Here is a 22,510-nt window from a genome sequence, read left to right as displayed (position 1 = left end):
CGACAAACGGCGAACATAAGCCAACCCTCACGAACACACAGGGCGTAATGAACACACAAATGCCCCCAAACAGGGGGACTTAAACGGTCTAGTGAAAACCCACAAAATGGGAAAAACACAAAACCCATAGACGTGCACACAAGTACACTAAAACAGATGGTTACAATAATTAATCCCGCACAAGGAACTCTGCGGGCCGGCTGACTAATAAAGCCTACTACCTAATTCAAAACAGGTGCACTCAATCAACACATGAGGAGGGGGAGGAAATAATCAGTAGCAGCTAGTAGGCCGGCGATGACGACCGCCGAGCGCCACCCGAACGGGAAGGGGAGTGTCCTTCGGTCGGAGTCGTAACAGTACCCCCCCTTGACGCATGGCTCCCGCAGCGCGCCGACAGGTCGACCCGGAGGACGAGGCGCAGGGCGATCCGGATGGAGGCGATGGAAATCCCTCAACATTGACGGATCCAAAATGTCCCTGGTGGGCACCTCTCCTCCAGCACCTCTCCTCCGGACCGTACCCCTCCCAGTCCACGAGGTACTGCAGGCCCCTCACCCGGCGTCTCGAGTCCAGAATGGCCTGTATCGTATACGCCGGGGACCCCTCGATGTCCAGAGGGGGAGGAGGGACCTCCAGTACCTCACCGTCCTGTAGGGGACCAGCTACCACCGGCCTGAGGAGAGACACATGAAACGAGGGGTTAATACGATAATAGGAAGGGAGTTGTAATCGATAACACACCTCGTTTATTCTCCTCAGGACTTTGAACGGCCCTACACACTGCGGCCCAAGCTTCCGGCATGGCACGCGGATGGGTAGGTTTTCGGGTCGAGAGCCAGACCCTGTCCCCTGGTACAAACACGGGGGCCTCACTGCGGTGGCACTCCTTTTCTGCCATCCACTAGCCTGCTGAAGGGATTCCTGGACGGCCCTCCAGGTCTCTTTGGAGCGCTTCACCCATTCCTCCACCGCAGGAGCCTCGGTCTGGCTCGGATGCCATGGTGCCAGGACCGGCTGGTACCCCAACACACACTGAAAGGGGGACACATTAGTAGAGGAGGGGGGATGTATCTTGCCCACTCCCCTGGCCGGTCCTGGCAGTACGACCGCAGAAACCTACCCACCTCCTGGTTTACTCTCTCCACCTGCCCATTACTTTCGGGGTGATAACCGGAGGTCAGGCTGACCGAGACCCCCAGACGCTCCATGAACGCCCTCCATACTCGGGACGTGAACTGGGGGCCCCGATCAGAAACGATGTCCTCCGGCACCCCGTAGTGCCGGAAGACGTGGGTGAATAATGCCTCCGCAGTCTGTAGGGCTGTTGGGATACCGGGCAACGGGAGGAGACGGCAGGACTTAGAGAACCGATCCACAATCACCAGAACCGTGGTGTTGCCCTGAGACGGGGGAAGGTCGGTCAGGAAATCTACGGATAGATGTGACCATGGCCGTTGTGGAATGGGGAGGGGTTGTAACTTCCCTCTAGGAAGGTGCCTAGGAGCCTTACTCTGGGCGCATACCGAACAGGAGGAGACATAAACCTTAACGTCCCTAGCCAAGGTAGGCCACCAATACCTCCCCCGAAGGCTCCCCACTGTCCTCCTCACCCCAGGGTGACCCGAGGCCTACTACCTAATTCAAAACAGGTGCACTCAATCAACACATAAGGAGGGGGAGGAAATAATCAGTAGCAGCTAGTAGGCCGGCGACGACGACCGCCGAGCGCCACCCGAACGGGAAGGGGAGTGTCCTTCGGTCGGAGTCGTGACAATGTGCCTGTTTTTCTTGATTGTTGTGCTGTATTTTAGTTTTGTTAATATGATTTTGATTTGATTGTTCTATTAATTGTATGTACAGGTCTCCCTTGCGAAAGAGACTGTCTGGTTTCAATGGTGACTCCTTTTTTAAATGAAGGTAAAAATTCAATAAAACAATTTAAAATGCACTTATTTATTTTTTTAATTATTTTTTTATTTTTTATTATTCATAATATAAAAATCAACGTACATTGCTACACCAAACAGGTATTAACAATGCTCAAAAATACAAAAAATATAAATAAAATACAAAAAAGAAACAATTTAAGTGCAATTATATTCACTCTGAAAGTATCTTATTATAATGATTCATGAAGATGTTATTCTTTTTGTTATTCACTAGGGTTAGTGTTTTAATAAGATAATTAAATTCAATCAGAAAAATTGGTAATTTTGGTTTAGAATTTAGGAATTTTTGTTTGTGTATAAAGTATTTGGCAACAAGAATAAAAAAAATTAACAATCATTTCAGTGGTTTTGTTATCATTGCAATAGTAACATATATTATATATTTTATGTTAAAATTATAGGTAGTATAGGTAGTTCATAATGGTAAATAAGTACTTTGCAAGGTTTTCCCAAAATTCAGACACAAATTTACATTCAAAGAACAAGTGAGATAGATTCTCACCTTTTCACAGAAAACGCAGATATCATCAATAGCCACAAATTTGGACATCATAGAATTACATGGATATATCTTATGCAAAATGTTGAAGTGCACTTCCTTAACTTTGTTTGGTATACAGTATTTGTAAGGTCTTAACCATGCATTTTTCCAGACAATGTCAGGAATAAGTGTTACGGTTTTCTTCTGGTGAAAGAGGCGGACCAAAACGCAGCGTGGTTATTTATAAACATCTTTAATAAAGATGATAACGTGAACAATATACTTATACAAAACAAGAAAACTTGGAAAACCAAAAACAGTCCTAACTGGTGCAAAACACAGAGATAGGAACAATCACCCACGAAATACCCAAAGAATATGGCTGCCTAAATATGGTTCCCAATCAGAGACAACGATAAACACCTGCCTCTGTTTGAGAACCGCTCTAGGCAACCATAGACTTTCCTAGACAATTCTACTAAACACAACCCCATTAATCTAATAAACCCCTAGACAAGACAAGACACATAAATCACCCATGTCACACCCTGGCCTGACCAAAATATTAAAGAAAACACAAAATACTAAAACCAGGGCGTGACAATAAGCATGTTCCAGAAAAACGTTCCTCTCTGTGTAAGTTGGCTTTGTGAATGAAGAATTTGTCTTATATATTTATTACAACATCACTTATTTCTTGATACTACCCATCCCGGGTCCGGGAGCGTAATCATCAACTGACACTAATTAGCATAACGCAACGGACATAAATATTACTAGAAAATATTCCTATTCGTGAAATCACAAGTGAAATATATTGAAACACAGCTTAGCTTTGTTAATCACCCAGTCATCTCAGATTTTGAAAATAAGCTTTACAGCCAAAGCAAGACAAGCATTTGTGTAAGTTTATCGATAGCCTAGCATAGCATTATGACGAGCTAGCAGCAGGCAACCTGGTCACGAAAATCAGAAAAGCAATCAAATTAAATCGTTTACCTTTGATGAGCTTCGGATGTTTTCACTCACGAGACTCCCAGTTAGATAGCAAATGTTCCTTTTTTCCAAAAATATTATTTTTGTAGGCGGAATTAGCTCCGTTTGTTCTTCACAATTGGCTGAGAAATCGACCGGAAATTGAGGTCACTACAACACCGAAAAATATTTCAAATTAGCTCCATAATATCGACAGAAACATGACAAACGTTGTTTATAATCAATCCTCAATGTGTTTTTCAAACTTACGGTTGTGAGTGAAATAAAGCAGGGCATTCTAACAGAGATTTGTTTTTACTTGGACACTGGTTGGCCAAACATTAAATCCTAATTTGACTTTGGTGCAGGTCCGGTTGTTCTTCACATTACCGTCTCTGGTAAACGCACACTATATCTAATAAAATAAAAGTGTATTCGTCACATGCACACGATACAGAAGGTGTAAACGGTACCGTGAAATGGTTACTTGGATGGTAGAGTCTTTTTTTGTTTAGGCATCTAGCTAGCTAAACAATGAACCATAATTCCAACTCATAACATTACTACCCTACATGACTCTATAGTTAGCTAAAGCTTACCAACTACTTTCAATGTTAGCTAGTTAGATAACATTAGGCTAAAACTAGCAATGCAAATGGCTCTGAGATACCAATATTACTACACAGATCATACACGTAATGTTAGCTAGCGAGTCAGCCAGTTAATGTTAGCTAGCTAGCTAACAATAGACTTTAACTGAAAATGACTTCATCACAAAATTAGAAACGTATCATATCTGTATGTAGCTAGACTGTCTTACTCGTGTACATGGTTGAACGCTTCTCCCTCTCTGTTACAGATGCCATTGTTTCCCTTGGTTTGAAAATGTAATCCGGAGGCAGGTGTTTTATACAACAGCCTTCTTTGTATTCTCTTTTCGACTCCCTCCGCATAGTTGCAACCAAATGCCTGAATTTTCTCCATTTCCTTAGCTATCATACTCTGCTTCCACCGGCATTCCAATGATTTCAAAACTCAGTCCTCCAGAAAGTGGAGAGCATTAGCAACACTTTTGCAGTTCTTCGTGATATATTTTTTATTGGGAACAAAATAATTTAAAACACAACCAATACGAATGGCAAATGCATCCAACAAATGTGTAGAGTCACAAACTTGATGCAGGTATTGCATGCTGTGAATATGGGACCAAATGCGTAACTTTCGACTAGTTTAATACACATATGAAGTGAATTATTTTCCAATACTTTTGGTCCCCTAAAATGGGGGGACTATTTAAAAAAAATATGTAATTTGTTAATGGTTCACCTCATATGGATAAAAATACCCTCAAATTAAAGCTGACAGTCTGCACTTTAACCTCCTGTAGCCTCCTCCCCACCATACACTTCTGGTAATTTAAGATTTTCACTTCAATGGAGATTTATAGACTGACTGCAGTAAAAATAACTCTAACACGATATTCAATGGCATGGTGAACATTCAAATTCAGAAAATCTTAACTGTTGCATTTCCTGGGCTATTCGGTTGAAGTAGTTTAAAAATAACAGGCAAACAAGTAACCAAAAGACAACAGATGGACAGAAAAACATAAGAATATAATTAAACAAAGGAGATCCATAGAGAATTACTTTTGATTGTAAAAAAATAAGATACATCTGGTCATTTACTGCACATTGGCTTTTTTTCTTAATCTGAATTATACATATTCCAGACCCAAAACTGTAGTACACATTGTTTGAGCCATCTACTCTAAAAGCTTAGCTAAAGCCCTTGGCTTGGAGAAGTACTCTTCTCCCATACAGAAGAGGGTAACAGTAATGGTTCCCAAGAGGGAGGGCTATAGGAGAGCTTTCTCTCTCTCCTCTCTCTTTCTCCCTCTCTTTCTCTCTGATATTCTACCCACTTCAATCTCTATTGGCTTTCTCTTTCCGTCTTGTTTTAGGTAGCATGTCACTGGCCTTCATGTCCTCTATGCTGAAATCCTGACTGACATTGAGATTGGCCATTACCATCTCCTGTGGCTTCTTCCTCCTTTGAAAATACCCCATCAGAATAAAAACCTGTCTTCTTCAGCAGGCTACCAACTATTACTGACAAATTACATTTCAATGGACGAACAAAGTTGGTTAAAAGGCTAGAAGTCATTACAGTGTGAAGAGTATACAAGCAGGATACTTACTTACCTATGCTCAAGGGAATATCTGATAAGGTGTTTTGTTAAACACTAGAATAACAGAGGCCCAGAAGGTAAAATAAAGATGTGATTTATCTCTAACGAGTGGGAAGAAACAACAACAACAACAGCATGAGCTCTTCAGTACCAAAGTTCTGATCCTTGTTGTCAGCTTTACTATCATGGTGCATCAGATCTCAGTGGTGAGTGACAGACATTTCTCTATTATTGTCCAACCCATCTGTCTCTCCCTCAGACTTCGTGCATCTATACGTCCATGTCAGTGGAGATGGATTTGGGTTAGCCTGCCACAGAGCTTTTCTACTGCCTTTTTTCTCAATGGGATTACATTGTGTTGTGATGTTTTCTTTCAGAGATTGCAGGTTTGGGCTACAGTATGATAGAAAGCTGCATGGATAGTAAACTTCTTTCACCTTACAGGGTCCCGTGCACGTTTTGAGGACAGCTCACCTCGGATCTTGGAAGACCCCTCTGACTTGATCGTGTCCAAGGGGGAACCCGCAACCCTCAACTGTAAGGCAGAGGGGCGGCCTAACCCCACTGTGGAGTGGTACAAGGACAGGGAGCGGGTGGAAACGGACCGGGATGACCCTCGATCTCACCGAATGCTCCTTCCCAGCGGCTCCCTCTTCTTCCTGCGTATCGTACACGGACGACGCTCCAAACCAGATGAGGGAGTCTACACCTGTGTGGCACGTAACTACCTTGGAGAGGCTGTCAGTCGAAACGCTTCACTGGAAGTAGCCAGTAAGTCTTTGTCATTTTACTTGCTGTCAATGTCAACCCATGACCTATCTCTCTCTATGTCTCTCTCTCTGTCTCTTTGTCTCTCTCAAAGCACAACAGGTGTAGAGGACAGGCTTTCATCTGCTATCTTGAACTTCTGACAATATGACCATTTGGAGAGACTTGTCTATTATTGTGGCCCGTAGGCTCACGTGGTCATCACTAGTTGTCACAGTCATAAACCCTGCCTATTTCTACAATTTATATATTTTTTATCTGATTTTAACCCTAACCTTAACCACACTGTAACATTTTGCTTAACCATAAATAACATTATTATTATTTTATTTTTTAAATATAACAAATTATGACTTTGTGTCTGTGGTAACTAGTGACAACTGCATCACTTTCCACTTTCTCTCTTTCTCCTTGTAATTGTGGCAGTGTGGCGTGACCCTGGGCTGAATGCAGGTCCTTTCTGCCGTTAGGAAATGGATTAGCGGAGTGTGCTGATTAGGAAAAGGAGCGTAACAGATGAGGGAATGTCTCCTCGTTTAAAAACACAAAACAGCAATTTGCCTGCATCTTATCTTCTACCAGAGCACAGAGCCAGCCAGGCCTCCTCAGCCTCTAACTGCTCATGGCTCACTGACTTCCACAGCTCATGTTCAAAAATAGGGCCAGCTTTAGTTCAGCTTCCACACTGAGTGATATATCCACACTCATAAGCGGCAGAACATGAAATATTAGAGAAAAACTAAAAATATTAGAGCAGAACAGCTTCCAGAGGAAAACATTTAAGCACCACAGTTATATTGCTGTTTTTGATGATGAATTCTCCTCAGCCAGTGGAGATGTAGTCGGAGATGACAGTCCTACCAGTAAGGCTATGCATCACCTAGATGCAAGCACTCTAACGGTGACTAACTGCAGTAATGACTATTGTCCTAGGTCTGGTGCCTCTGGGTAGCTGGTGAATATGTTGATTATGATTTATTAGTACTGAATTGCTACCATGGTAACGATAGTGAAATCACTTTGAGATCAATGCAACTCCTGGCTTGGGAGAAGCTCAGAGGAAAGATACATTGAATACATTGATACAGCTGTGGCATGTAGGCATGCCTAGAACTGACCTCTGAACCATGACACCCCACCCTGCCCTGACTGTCATGGGGATTGGCTACAGTAGAGTATTACCTCAACAGGGTTGTCGAATTTAGATTTCTACACAGTTCATTCCTTCCACACAATCAGTCCCTTCACTGCACAAATGCATCCGAAGTGACATGTATTTCATGCTTAAATGTTTTTCACCTTCGGGGTCCACAACTCAGGCTTCAGTATAACTAGACACTGTTGCTTAATTTGACTTCCTCAGAATAACTTTCATGTCGGGTATGGAAATACTAAACAGTCAATTATTGCCGGCTGTGTTCTTGTTGTTGGCATGAATAAGCTGTAAGCGACCAGCTGAATAGCAGGGTTGTTGAAGCGCCTAGATAATGAGATATTGTGTATGAATCCATTCACATATTCCTCCCAGAAATAGCAGTGTTCTGCTCTGTCGGTTAGCCTTTATGTAAGAAGAAGAGGAAAGCGGTATCTATTTCAAAGCCATGAATGTGAATGTCTGTCTGAGGGAGCAAACAGCCGCGTTCTTTGAGCTGGATTAAAATAAAGTAGGACAAATAAAAAATCAAACTTGCTTGAAAGGCTTTAGGGCCAGATGTCTCTCTTTCTCCTGATGGGAGGATTATGAAGGACTGACATTTTGGACTGCAGCTTGTTTCTTGGCCTCTTCTACACTACAACTCTGCCACTGGTCTCTTCTTTAAACCCTGAAGAAGAAATACAGGAGAGATGTTTTCTGTATGGACAGATATCGCAGTGGCCAAACTGTTCATTTAAACTCTCTTTATTGTTACTACAATACATAACTAATTTTTTCTTGTCATAATCATTTACATAAAGGATTAGAGATTTTGAATAATCAAGTTGGCTTTAACAAGTGCCTAAGGGTGAATTTGTAGGCATGAGTTGACCACTCGTCCAACCATTGAAACACAACAGGCTCAGGAGACCTGGCACTGCCTGAGTCCCTCTTTAACCTCAATAAACACAGACAATGGCTGGATTAAATCAATCCTTCCTCTCGACAGGCGCCCACTGGCTCTATTAGCCATGACACGGCATTAGCAGAGAGATAGGATTAGACCACCTCTAATGGGTGTACTCCTACTGTACTGAGACAAAAGAACAATGACTGACTGACCATCAGGTCACTTTACTCTAGGACCTGCTCTCAGCTAGAACACTTTCACTTGCCTGCCAGGCTCCCATCCCATATACATCTCCATCTACATTGACATTTTAGTAAATTAGCAGACGCTCTTATCCAGAGCGACTTACAATTCGTGTGTTTATCTCAAGATGGCTAGGTAAGACGACTACATATCACATTCGTAGCAGATACATTTTCCCTCAATAGATATGTTATTAGCAAAGTCAGTGCTAGTAGGAAAGGGGAGGAGGGTGCCAGGACAGAGAAGAGCTCTGACTGGGCTGAGAGGGAGCTGCCTTGCGCTGCTGTACACAGCTTGCCACTATGTCCTCTGGTTAGTGGTTTTTCATCATAAATCTTGTTCTGCAGAGTGGTCTCTAGTTGGCACAGCCACAAAGTCATAAAATCATATTTTAACCTTAACCACAAGGGCAAGATTCATCCCAATTGAAGTCAACCTGTCCCTCCAACAACTCTGCCCAACCTCTCAACCCTGTCCCCCACGTCACCTTTAGAGTGCCCCCTCCATCCTCACCTTCTCCCTACACTCCTCCCCAATCCTGTCAACTCTACTCCATCCTGCCTTGAGAATGTTCAGTGAATCTGATCACTGACTGATGTTTAGTCTAGTGGTGTCCATAGTGAACTGAATGACAAGGGCCACACGATGCTAAGCAGCCTATTATTGCCATGACTACTCTCCCATCTCCCCACTTCAAAACATTAACAGATGGCCACTATGACTGCACTAAAGCTGCACTCTTGCTAAATGCTAAATATTGAGATTAATGTCACTTAAAAATACAGTGCTGAATATTCTGAGGATATTCTTAATCTCTTAATCTGTATATCCCTGAAGCATTACAATTCTGAAAAAAAATGGCACTGTCCCAGAATAGGAATGTAGCAGTAACAGTAATGTATGAAAATGTATGCACTCAATGTAGTTTGCTCTGGATAAGTGTCTGCTAAATGTTTAAAATGTGAATGTAACAATTATTACGGTAGTAACCATAGAGCATAATGGTTAGTCATTTAACAACATTGTTTAAGCTGAGCTAAAGAAATTGCAGGAGGTAGATGAATATGGGCTTTATTTATCCCCAGGCCAGGACCTTAGGTGCCCTCTTCTCCACTCCTGTCACAGTAAGGTGAGGTTGGGATAGTTCAGATTCAGGATGTCCTGGTACTTACTCACCACCATTGGGAATCACAGTGTGAGTCACGTCTGGTACAAAGACTGTGCTTTGGACGTTACTTCAGGAAGTCCCCTGGCCATCTGTCTGTGTGAGAATATCAGAGGTTCCTGTGGTGCCATCATCATTTCATAAAAATATAACGGTGTGTGAATTCTGTGAAACGACTTTTAGCATGTCAGCCTTTAAAGCCTGGGTGCAGGAGGGATCGTATTAACTTCCAACAGCTTCAAAGAGTTGCTCTTGGCTGCTCGCACTGCACAGAGTTGGGGGGAAATTATCTGAGGCCACTTTCCGCTCTCTGACACTTGTTTCAAGCCCTCAAATGGCCCACATTCTGGGACTTCTGTGGTTGAATGTGTGGATGAGAGTGGAGAAGTGTTTGTGTGTGTGGATTAGCTCATTGGATCTATAACCATGTTCTCTTCAGTTCCCTCGACATGGCTGGGTAGTGATGGTGTCTGTGCTCCTGGTCTCGTCTCCACACCGGCCCTTTACAGACGGATCTCTAAAAATAATTCACCACTTTCAATTAGCCCTCAGCTCTCTGAAGCTTTTCAAACAAGCAGCCAGCTGAGTGGGGACTACTGAACAGACTGTTGGGAGGGGAAGGGTGTGTGCTTTGTCAGGTAATAGCTCATCCATCAATTGTCTAAAGGGGGTTCTTTAATTGTGTTGGCGTCTCCTTTTGTTGGGTTTTGGGGGCGTGTGGGACGGGAGCTCAGGGGGTTCCGTTATACTCCTGAAGGGACAGATGTTCAGGCAGCGCGTGCCTGTAAATGTTCCCTTAAACTGCCCTGCTGTCTATGTACTTAACTCACCCCAGACTGTAGGGTTGCAACTGCTACTATATGGATCAGCTGATAGGCCTTGTGTATCTTAGATTCAGATGAGATGGATATATTACAATCTGAGACAGAAAAAACTCCAGTTGGATGTGATGAGGAATTCTGACAAGCTTTTTAATGTTCTGAACAAGCCTTTACTTTTGAAACAAATGGGAAACAGAAATCGACTTTTCTAAAAGTTTAAATGTCACGTCAATGACAAAGTCCAGTCTCAGCTGAGGAATTAAATGTGCTTCATTATAATATAGAAAAAATGCCTCCAAATGATCAAAAGTAGAGATACTGCTGCATTTGAACAGGCAGCGACTTCAGGCAGCCAGAGAGTGTGAGACAGATTGTCTCATATTGGGGGGCTGGCGAGAGGGGGGAGGTTGAGCAGACAGATCGACAGATGACCACTTCAATCATGACAGCGGATCTGAAACGCAGCCGGCTCAGCGACGGCTCAGCCACCATTTGTCTGCTTCTCAGAGATTGGAATATTCATAGCAACACGTTTCCCAAGATAATTGCAGCCCTTACAACTCAAGATAGAGGAGAGAACGTCTCTATGCTCTAGATGGCTGTGATAAACTAAATGAGATGGTAGTCAGTCAGTCACTGTAGTTGTGAATATAAATGCCATTTTAAAAGACACAGGTAGCTGCTGTGTTGATGAGGGATCTGTCAAACACACGTCAGGGAATAAGTGATGGGGGTAGTGTGGTTTAGCTGGAGAGACGTCCAGTTGACAGACAGGTGATGAGTTCACTAATGTGTTTAGTATAGATTAACTGATGTTTGAGATTGGACTAATTCACAGCATATTTGCAGTCCTAATTTATTTGATTGGGTGTTGATGCATTACCGTGCTAACAGATGGATAGTTTGACAGGCAGGTAGATGGTCTTGGTCTGATTGTTTACTTTGTAAAATGCCAACCTAAGATATTTCTAAAGGTATAAGAAGATATGTTATTCTGGAGTAGTGTGTGTTGGTCAAGGAGGAAAGGGTACATAAGGGAGGGTTACTGCAGACCCTCAGATTGTGTGTGTGCATTTTCAACACTGGAATAGTAGTGCTGCGCAGGTTTCTTGAGGTCTCGGCCAGGCATCAGAGCACATACAGTTTCTTTCCTCTGTCAATCATTGCTGGGATTTAATGACAAAGGTTGCTGCCAAGTCAAGCCTCTCATCCGGTCTTCCTTTGCAGAGAAAAGGCTGCTAAACTCACTGTGTGACAGTGACATAAAGATCATGTCCCCTTTTTTAGTTCTGTCGTCGTTGTGTCACTGTCAGATTTGTAGTGTGGAGATGTGAGTTAGCATAGTTTCCAGTGTGAGGCAGAAGCATTGCATTAATGTGTGATGCCATTTTTCCCTCTGACAGGTTAAATTATTAATGTGTTTGTATTTGTTTACTATGTGTTGGACTGAGAGATGTGCATTATTCATCCACTCTGACAGTAGAGACTGCAGACTAGGATGCGGCACAGGAAACATCAAAACACTGCACAACAAGGAAGTTGCCAGGGATTTGAACAGTCATGTACAAGCACAAAACACAATGTACTGCTTTCACCCAATCAGCTTGTTTTCCTCTCGTCTAACCTTCAAACAGAAACTCTACATATAAAATATGCTCAAATTGATTACAAGGACAATATTTGAGATTACTCTTGTGATGACATTGACAGAATACCGCATTGGAGATTGATGTGTATTCCAATTCTGATGTATATATCTCATATAGTTTGCATTTGAAAGACAACATATTCTCAATAACATACACTACCATTCAAAAGTTTAGGGTCACTTAGAAATGTCCTTGTTTTTGAAAGAAAAGCAAATTTTTTGTCCATTTAAAATAACATCAAATTGATCAGAAATACAGTGTAGACATTGTTAATATTGTAAATGACTATTGTAGCTGAATGGAATATCTACATAGGCGTGCAGGGGCCCATTATCAGCAACCATCACTCCTGTGTTCCAATAGCACCTTGTGTTAGCTAATCCAAGTTTATAATTTTAAAAGGCTAATTATTAGAAAACCCTTTTGAAATTATGTTAGCACAGCTGAAAGCTGTTGTTCTGATTAAAGAAGCAATACAACTGGCCTTCTTTAGACTTGTTGAGTATCTGGAGCATCAACATTTGAGGGTTTGATTACAGGTTCAAAATGGCCAGAAACTAAGAACTTTCTTCTGAAACTCATCAGTCTATTCCTTTTATGAAAAATTAAGGCTATTCCATGTGAGAAATTGCCAAGAAACTGAAGATCTCATATAACACTGTGTACTACTTCACAGAACAGCACAAACTGGCTTCTTTAATCAGAACAACAGTTTTCAGCTGTGCTAAAATAATTTCAAAAGGGTTTTCTAATGATCAATTAGCCTTTTAAAGTGATAAACTTGGATTAGCTAACACAACGTGCCATTGGGACACAGGAGTGATTGGTTGCTGATAATGGGCCTCTGTACGCCTATGTAGATATTCCATTAAAAATCAGCCGTTTCCAGCTACAATAGTCATTTACAATATTAACAATGTCTACACTGTGTTTCTGATCAATTTGATGTTATTTTAATGGACGTATAAAGGTACTAAATTTATAGATAAAAACAATCTGCTATATAGTTTGACTCTGTGTATTTTTCCAAATGTGTTTACCTACCAGGTCAAATAAATGTACAGTAATATGAATAGATAGACTAAACCATGTCTATGCTCTCCTCTTCCCAGTCCTGAGGGATGACTTCCGCCAGGCCCCCAGTGATGTGGTGGTGGCAGCCGGTGAGCCAGCGGTCCTGGAGTGTGTTCCCCCCCGCGGTCACCCTGAGCCCACCGTCTCCTGGAAGAGGAACAATGCCCGCGTCAGCAGCAAGGATGACCGCATCTCTGTGAGTCTCACCTATACAGTTTTTCACGGCACCGTATGGCCCTTGAACTATGACCCCTTAGTTTCAGCATCAAGCTCATTAGAGTTGGAAGTAAAACCCTCTAGAGTTTGCATACACTAGAGTTCCAACCAAACCTCACTGAGCTCAGTGCAGTTAAGTCCCAAGTCAACCCAAACTGTCTCAAAGGCCATTAATATAATTAATGATGCATGCTGATGATGGTGGAATCCTTAATGATACATGCTGATGAAGGTGGAATCATAAATTATACATCCATTTGAAGTGCTGATGTCAGATGGGGGAAGTACTGCCTCTCCTCTGAAAGGCCCAAAGGCTAATACATGGAGTGATATGATGACCTGTCATCACTGTCTTGTTTTTCAGATGCGTGGGGGCAAGCTGATGATCTCCTACACCAGGAAGAGTGATGCTGGCATGTATGTGTGTGTGGGCACCAACATGGTGGGAGAGAGGGACAGTGACCCTGCTGAGTTGGTGGTGTATGGTGAGTCTCTCACACCTGTGTGCGTGTGCATGTGTGCGTGTGTGTGTGTGTGCGTATTACACTGTCTTCATGTGTGTAACTCTGGGTCTCTCTATGTAGAGCGTCCTGTGCTGATACGGAGGCCGGTGAACCAGGTGGTGATGGAAGAAGAAACCGTTGATTTCCTGTGTGAGGTACATGGAGACCCCGCCCCCACGATACGCTGGCGTCGAGAGGAGGGGGAGCTCCCCCGCGGGAGGTGAGGACACATTGACGGACAGGTCCACTCACTAATAGAAAATAAACTGATTGATTGATTGATTGACATCTGAAGAGATAGACAAAACACTGTGACACATTGATTGATTGAGTGCTGGAGGTACAGACTGACAGAATGAGGAAAGCCCATTCACCAGGAATGCACAGGCATGTGCACAGATACCTGTGTCCGAAGTGCCCTTTTTGGTGGTGGTATAATCTTCCGCAAAATTAATTTGTTGTATAAATATTGTGTCGTTGTTGTTCAGAGCCCACTACCCACAATTCGTTGTGGCATCATCAAGTTTGCCACCCCCCTAGTTTAAATTTCAACATTTGATTAACACTTGATTAACACTTGATAACACTTGATTTAGCCTCCATCAATAATATTCGCTCTGGTTGGTTGATACACATAGCAGAGAGAGGCAGAAAGATGTAGAGAGGAGAGGCTGCATCAACGACCCTCTGACCCAACTCCACCTGTTCTTCAGTCGGGAGATGCACATGTATGTCAGGGCAGCAGCAACACAGGCAGTCCAGACTCTAGCTCACCACCATATACTAAAATATCAACACAAGCAACTGACAGCCAGCCATATATCATGAGTTAGAAGATTATTAATATTATATAATTAAGTTATTATTATTATTTGATGAGCTTTGAATATAAATCATAATCAGTAAAAGAAATCGCTCTAGGTCACTAGCACTAATCATCAATATCAATGGTCAATTGATAGCCCATCCTCTTTTTCGATGTTGTCGTGACTTTACTTTCATTAATCTGATGACTGTTATTTATCGAATCAACTTAACTATGTTTAATTGTTACCTGATTTAAATTAATCATGTAACAATGCACTCATTAGGAGTTTGGGGCATCATGTGAGTGGTTGTTTAAAGAGTTACCATCTCACGAATTAACTCTAAAGGTCTTTACCTATCACATCCATAAAACAGTCAACGTATTAAATCATAACCTCTTATCATATCATCATACTGAACAGTCGTAACCTCATGCATCTGCAAAACCCCCAGCCTTACTTACTATACAAATTGGTTTAATTATTTATTTACTAGCTAACTAAATAATAACACAGAATAAACATACCCACTTAATGCATGAGGAAAAGGTCCCTAGTGGACTGACACAATATGGTGGCTTTTTTACACAACAAGGAGAGAGAGAGAAAAAGAAAGAGACACTTATCGTTGATACATTTTTGAAACTTTTCTCACAGTACTCATATACTTTCCACACAAACCTCCACCCGTTTGAAGTAAGAAATCATGAATGTATTCACTGGCCTTTCAGCGGCACGCTTGTATGGCTCTGATTGTCCGAAAGGGGTCTTCCCTTTCCTGTCTTCTACTGTTGTTCACTCTGGAAGATGCTCCTTGGAAGGTGGCTAGCCAGCCGTGTCGACGGTTCCCATTGGTGATGAGGGTAGTAGAATATGGTGATTTGAGAAGAGTAGTAGGGTGGTCCCACTTAAATTCACTTTTCTAGATATTTGACGTTGAACAGCTAATTAGCCGTACCAGTGATTGTCTGGAAGGTGAGCTACTCGCCTCTTCGCCGTGTTGATATTCAAGGTTCAAACCACTCTGGACGTGAGCTGCAGCTCTACACGCCTCTCTGGTCTGGGAGGTGAATTTATTTTCTCCACCTCGTGCTGAGGTTCAATGTTCCAACCATTTCAAATGTGTAGCTACTGCTCCACGCATTTCTGGTCTAATGTTAATTTCTCCACCAATTATTTTATGCACTCTGGCCGAAAGGGATGGCCCCGTCAGGCTGACACGCTCTTTGACCTCACTCTGGGCGTAGCTACCTACCATGCACAGTTTATAGGAGATAGATTATCCTATGGCTCCTAAAATCACATTCCTATCTTGACAAAAAAATAATTTTCCATATTTCATATACAACGTTAAGGATGGAGACTTCATACCTGTAGTGTGTATACTTTTCAAGTTACAGTATTTCCTTTAAAACGGCATTACAAAATAACAACCCATATGACGTGATTATTCTTTAGATCACCAGTGACCATTCCCCACATTCTTATATTAGAAATATGTTCCAGTATTCACTTTTAGGATGTGTTAGAGAAATCAAATCAAAATCAAATCGAGTTTCAGCGGGAAGACTGTCTGTGTCGACAAAGCACATTCCTTGGTGGATTTTGGAGAGGGACAATGTAAATCATGTGTTTAGGAAGCACTGTAACTAGCTTGCATAGAATTTGTGATGATCAAGTGTGTTGCAGAAATAAATAGGGCTATGCTTATTTTTTTGCTACAGAGGCATTCGGTATAATTTCAAGATATGATTGATAAAAGTTATGTTTTTTTAAGCGGTGGGTCATTTTGAGCACATGTCCTCTGAAAGGTCTGTGCATGGCCCTGGGGATGCATATGGGTTTAAAGTATATGACATATTGATTGATGCAGTGCTGGAGGTACAGACAGACTGACAGAATTAGGGAAGCTCATTCACCAGGGATACATATGGGATTAAAGTATGTGACCAAGAAAGCACAGCTACAGTAATTACTCATTTATTCATGTCTTCCCTTCCCTCAGCCAATACAAATGCATGAATTTGAAGGCCAGTTGTAATGAGTTTCCTCCTCTTCTTCCAAAGAGGAGAGGCGAAACGGATCAGAGGACCAATACGCGGCGTGGTAATTTTCCATGGTACTTCTTTAATGCTTTAAGGTACACATGAACAAACTAACAAAACAAGAAATGTGAAAACTCAAAAAACAGTCCTATCTGGTGCACACACAGAGACAGGAAACAATCACCCACAAACACACAGTGAAACCCAGGCCACCTATATGATTCTCAATCAGAGACAACTAATGACACCTGCCTCTGATTGAGAACCATACTAGGCCGAAACATAGAAATTCCCAAAACCTAGACAAACAAACATAGACTGCCCACCCAACTCACGCCCTTACTAACTAAACACAAAACACAGAAAATAAAGGTCAGAACGTGACAGTTAAAGGTGCGGACTCCGGCCGCAAAACCTTGACCTATAGGGGAGGGTCTGGGTGGTCCGCGGTGGCGGTTCTGGCGCGGGACGGCCCCACTTCACCCTTGTCTTTGTCCGCCTTATTTTCCGCCTCCGTGGCTTTCTCACCATGGCAACCCCTCTCAATGACCCCACTGGACAGAGGGGCAGCTCGGGACAGAGGGGCAGGGGCTCTGGACAGAGGGACAGGGGCTCTGGACAGAGGGACAGGGGCTCTGGACAGAGGGACAGGGGCTCTGGACAGAGGGACAGGGGCTCTGGCGCCTCTGGGCTGAGGGGCTCTGGCGCCTCTGGGCTGAGGGGCTCTGGCGCCTCTGGGCTGAGGGGCTCTGGCGCCTCTGGGCTGAGGGGCTCTGGCGCCTCTGGGCTGAGGGGCTCCGGCAGCGGCGCCGGACAGGCGGGACGCTCCGGCAGCGGCGCCGGACAGGCGGGAGGCTCCGGCAGCGGCGCCGGACAGGCGGGAGGCTCCGGCAGTGGCGCCGGACAGGCGGGACGCTCCGGCAGCGGCGCCGGACAGGCGGGAGGCTCCGGCAGCGGCGCCGGACAGGCGGGAGTGGCGCCGGACAGGCGGGAGGCTGAGCGGCGCCGGACAGGCGGGACGCTCCGGCAACGGCGCAGGACAGGCGGGACGCTCCGGCAGCGGCGCCGGACAGGCGGGAGCACCTGCAGAGAGGAGACAGAGAGACAGCCTGGTGCGTGGAGCTGCTACAGGAGGCAGCGGCGCCGGACAGGCGGGACGCTCCAGCAGCGGCGCCGGACAGGCGGGAGGCTCCGGCAGCGGCGCCGGACAGGCGGGAGGCTCCGGCAGTGGCGCCGGACAGGCGGGAGGCTCCGGCAGCGGCGCCGGACAGGCGGGAGGCTCCGGACAGGCGGGAGGCTCCGGCAGCGGCGCCGGACAGGCGGGAGGCTCCGGCAGCGGCGCCGGACAGGCGGGAGGCTCCGGCAGCGGCGCCGGACAGGCGGAACGCTTGACAGGCGGGAGCACCTGCAGGGAGGAGACTGAGAGACAGCCTGGTGCGTGGGGCTGCCACAGGAACTACCAGGCTGGGGAGACTTTCAGGAGGCTTGGTGTTAGGAGGAGCCTGAAAGACCGGGCTGTGGGGGAGCACTGGAGCTCTGGTGCGCAACCTTGGCACCACTTCCCCAGGCTGGACAACTACTCGAGCCCGGACCCTCAAAAGTGCAGGCACAGGTTGAACCGGGCTGTGGGTAAGCACGGGAGATCTAGTGCTTACTACACGCACCTCTCCCCTAGGCTCCACTCCCACAGTTGCCCGGTACGAGCGGAGCGCAGGCAGAGGACGCACTGCACCCTCCCAGCGCCCGGAGACACAGCACGCAGAGCCGGCGCAGGATAACCTGGACCAAGACTGCGTACCGGCGACCAGACCCGCTGAGCAGGCACCATACGCCCTGGCTCAATGCCCATGCATGGCACTCTCGGGGGGCTGCCCTATAGCGCACCGGGCTATGGACACGCACTGGCGACACCGTGCGCTCAACCGCATAACACGGTGCCTGACCAGTAATGCGCTGCTCATAATAAGCACGAGGAGTGAGCTCAGGTCTGCTACCTGGCTTAGTACCACACCTCGTGTGCCCCCCAAAAAAAAAAATTTGGGGCTGCCTCTCGCCTGTCGCACTGCCGTGCTGGCTCCTCATATTGCCGCCGATCAGCTTTCGCTGCCTCCAGCTCTGCTTTGGGGCTGCGATTTTCCCCAGCCAACCTCATTCTCCTGTAACCTTCCTTGCACTGCTCCATCGAATCCCAGGCGGGCTCCGGCACTCTCCCTGGGTCGACCGCCCACCTATCTATCTCCTCCCAAGTTGTGTAGTCCAGATTCAGCTCTGATGCTGGCCGCTGTTGTTGTTGCTGCTGCTGCTGTCGTCGCTGTCCTTTACCACGCCGCTTGGTCCGATTGTGGTGGGTGATTCTGTAATGAGTTTCCTCCTCTTCTTCCAAAGAGGAGAGGCGAAACGGATCAGAGGACCAATACGCGGCGTGGTAATTTTCCATGGTACTTCTTTAATGCTTTAAGGTACACATGAACAAACTAACAAAACAAGAAATGTGAAAACTCAAAAAACAGTCCTATCTGGTGCACACACAGAGACAGGAAACAATCACCCACAAACACACAGTGAAACCCAGGCCACCTAAGTATGATTCTCAATCAGAGACAACTAATGACACCTGCCTCTGATTGAGAACCATACTAGGCCGAAACATAGAAATTCCCAAAACCTAGACAAACAAACATAGACTGCCCACCCAACTCACGCCCTGACCATACTAACTAAACACAAAACACAGAAAATAAAGGTCAGAACGTGACACCAGTGAGGATTCCTTAGTTAACATGTGATGCTACGACTTGACTATGCAGTTGAAAGATCATCTGGGGGACAAAATATAAATATTTATATTATTATGATTATGCTGTAACTATGGGGAGGGGCAGTGGATGGGTAAGAAAATAAAAATACTTGAATTACTCTAAGGAGGTCTCATGGTGGTGGAGGTGACTCACTCTGCCCATTCTGATTGGCTATTTGACCCTAACACAGTTGACTTGTAAATCTCTCTCTGCAGATCTATTAAGTTATAGGGTTGACTCATCCTTTCTGTATTGAATTGTTTTTTTTATCTACAGTTTCAGATTACTTCATACAGTTACATTTTGATGGGTCAGAGGGTCAGGTACATTCAAGGTCACATAGTTCAAGGCAGTGCTTCTCACACCTGGTCCGTCCCCAAAATCTGTCTCGCCTACTACTTACTAAAACTATATACTGTGTACTAATCGTACTACATACCATTTAGAACATACAAAACAAAAGCAGTAAGCAACAAATATCATCTTACTGGGCTCATCCTACTGAGAATGTGTCGTCTAATGCACAATTGCGATGATTCCCTCCATTCATTCATTTGAGTACAGTGCGTTCCTTATCTCATTATTAACTGATTATCACACGTGAGTCTGGAATGACGATTCTCTTCTTTAAAAGTGTGCATTGAATTCTACTAGATGAAAACCCAAAATGAGTATATCGTCCTGGCATTCTAAAGCTTACTTGAGTCTCGAAATTTCACATACTATAAAACGTTCTATTTACGCATATTTAAAATTCCTACTATTTGGAACGGAAGTATGGGTATTCTGACATGGGCCTGGTCGTTCTGTCTCAATGGTTCGATTTGTGAAAATACTTTTGACTCTGTGTGTCTCTGTTCCAGGTTTGAGATCCACAGTGACAACAGCCTACGTCTGACTAGGGTGAGAGGGGAGGACGGGGGAACTTACACCTGTATGTCTGAGAACAGCGTGGGCAAAACAGAGGCTTCAGCCACGCTAGAGGTCCATGGTAAGAAACAAAGATTCTCTCTCTCACTCAATCACACACACTGATATGTGTTCTCACCCTTCTCATACTGTACAGTACGGTCACACACTGTTATGTCCACTTCATTTGACAGTGGTCATTTAGAGTTGTCAAAGCTCTGCCCATCCATCCGTGTGTGTTGGAATACGTGTTGTCATATCAATGTATTTGTGGTGGGCTTTCTTCTCTTCAACTCCACTGACAGAAGCTTATGCTAAACCGTATGGATTACTCCCTCTGACAGCTGTTTGGGAGATGGTGCAGTTTAACACACTGCCAAAAAGCAGGACCACTATTAATAAGAAGTGTGTGTGTGTGTGTGTGTGTGTGTGTGTGTGTGTGTGTGTGTGTGTGTGTGTGTGTGTGTGTGTGTGTGTGTGTGTGTGTGTGTGTGTGTGTGTGTGTGTGTGTGTGTGTGTGTGTGTGTGTGTGTGTGTGTGTTGGCTGAGTGGGCAGCAGGGTTGACTTCACCCTCCATTGCTTTTGTCAGTTCTGATGAAATCTAAACCCTCTTCAAACAATTCCTTCCCTTCCTTCTGTTCTGTGTTTCATTGACTATGTAGTAGATGTCATGTTTTCATGTTACTGTAGTCAGCCATCTCATTCCGTTGTATTTCCCCCACACCATTCTGACTTTGTTTGTAGATTTTTTCAAATACATTCTAAAAGCTAGAGGGGTTATAACTTAATGCATTCAGCATCAGCACCTAATGGTTTAAAAGAGCCTGTAAACATGACTTACTGCATGGTCAGGATTCTAGTCTACTGGCCTGTTGCAGCACTCAGGCAGTGCAGTAAGTAAGCCTGTACTCTGACACAGTGACTTAATGTGTGCCAGATTAAGGATTGGTATCAAACAAACACATCTGCTGTACTCTTATTAAAGAAGTGTGTTAGAATATGAGGTCACAAAGTTCAGACATTCACTTTGTTTGTTACCACAGAAACCCATGATTGCTGAATGCGAAATTATTCCAATAGAAAAATACCACTATTCATTTATATTGTAAAAAAAAAAAAAAAATCGAAATATTAAAAGGTAACAGAACTGCCAATACATGTTCACTCTGATCATGACTCTATTTGAAGTGAACATACACCACATTAATGTTTAGTAACATGGTTTCTCTACACGGTTCCCTGTCATAGTTACATCCCCCCTGCTGGCTGGTTAGTGATGTTAGTGTAATGAAGTCAGTCTCTCTCTGTGGCTGTGTGTGCGTGCTCCATCTCTGATGTGGGAAGATCTGCTGTGTTCTCCCTCAGAGTGAAAATCAAGACACGACACAGATGACTCAGTTACCTTGAGGATTTAGCCTGATCCTGTGTGTGTGTGGTGTGTGTATGAAGACAGGGAAGAAGCCTGCTGAGGAGAGTAAACAGCAGGAGAGCTCAGAATCTATGGAATTGGAGTCAATGCTGTCATTGTGCAGTCAAAGTCTATAGGAAGACAGGATGTGGTGGGATCAGAAGCAAGCTGTGGCCACAACACAACCTGACTGCCAGTTCATTTCCACTGATATCACTCCAAAGTAAACCCACAAATACCATCACAATAGTTTAAGATTGGAATTAGATTATGACTCGTCTCAGTATAAAAGATAGGCATCAATGTCTTCACTCGATAATGTGAAAATGAGAAGGCAGATTAATCAGAAAGGGAAACCATATCAACTGGCAGAGGGTTAACGAGAGTTAAGAGAGTTAAAGACAGCAGTCAAATCATGGAGTAAAAAGGGTAGTTCTGTATGCTAAATGTTGAATAAATA

At 44.3% G+C, this 22,510-nt stretch overlaps 1 protein-coding gene across 3 annotated transcripts in view; it reads left to right on the top strand.

The window, feature by feature from the left end:
- The window catches only part of LOC118359690 (roundabout homolog 2-like), a 58,817-nt gene that overhangs the window by 18,093 nt on the left and 18,214 nt on the right, over positions 1-22,510 (top strand). For all 3 annotated transcript variants that reach the window (XM_035738525.2, XM_035738435.2, XM_035738348.2), the window contains exons 2-6: positions 6,044-6,370; positions 13,403-13,560; positions 13,945-14,065; positions 14,165-14,303; positions 20,596-20,723. In XM_035738525.2, the coding sequence (XP_035594418.1) occupies positions 6,044-6,370; positions 13,403-13,560; positions 13,945-14,065; positions 14,165-14,303; positions 20,596-20,723 (873 nt within the window). The remainder of the gene's footprint in view (positions 1-6,043; positions 6,371-13,402; positions 13,561-13,944; positions 14,066-14,164; positions 14,304-20,595; positions 20,724-22,510) is intronic.

This window comes from Oncorhynchus keta, chromosome 1, assembly GCF_023373465.1.
Source record: "Oncorhynchus keta strain PuntledgeMale-10-30-2019 chromosome 1, Oket_V2, whole genome shotgun sequence".
Classification (NCBI taxonomy): domain Eukaryota; kingdom Metazoa; phylum Chordata; class Actinopteri; order Salmoniformes; family Salmonidae; genus Oncorhynchus; species Oncorhynchus keta.
The sequence above is the reverse complement of the archived record's forward strand: the minus strand, read 5'-3'. Positions and strand labels throughout refer to the sequence as shown.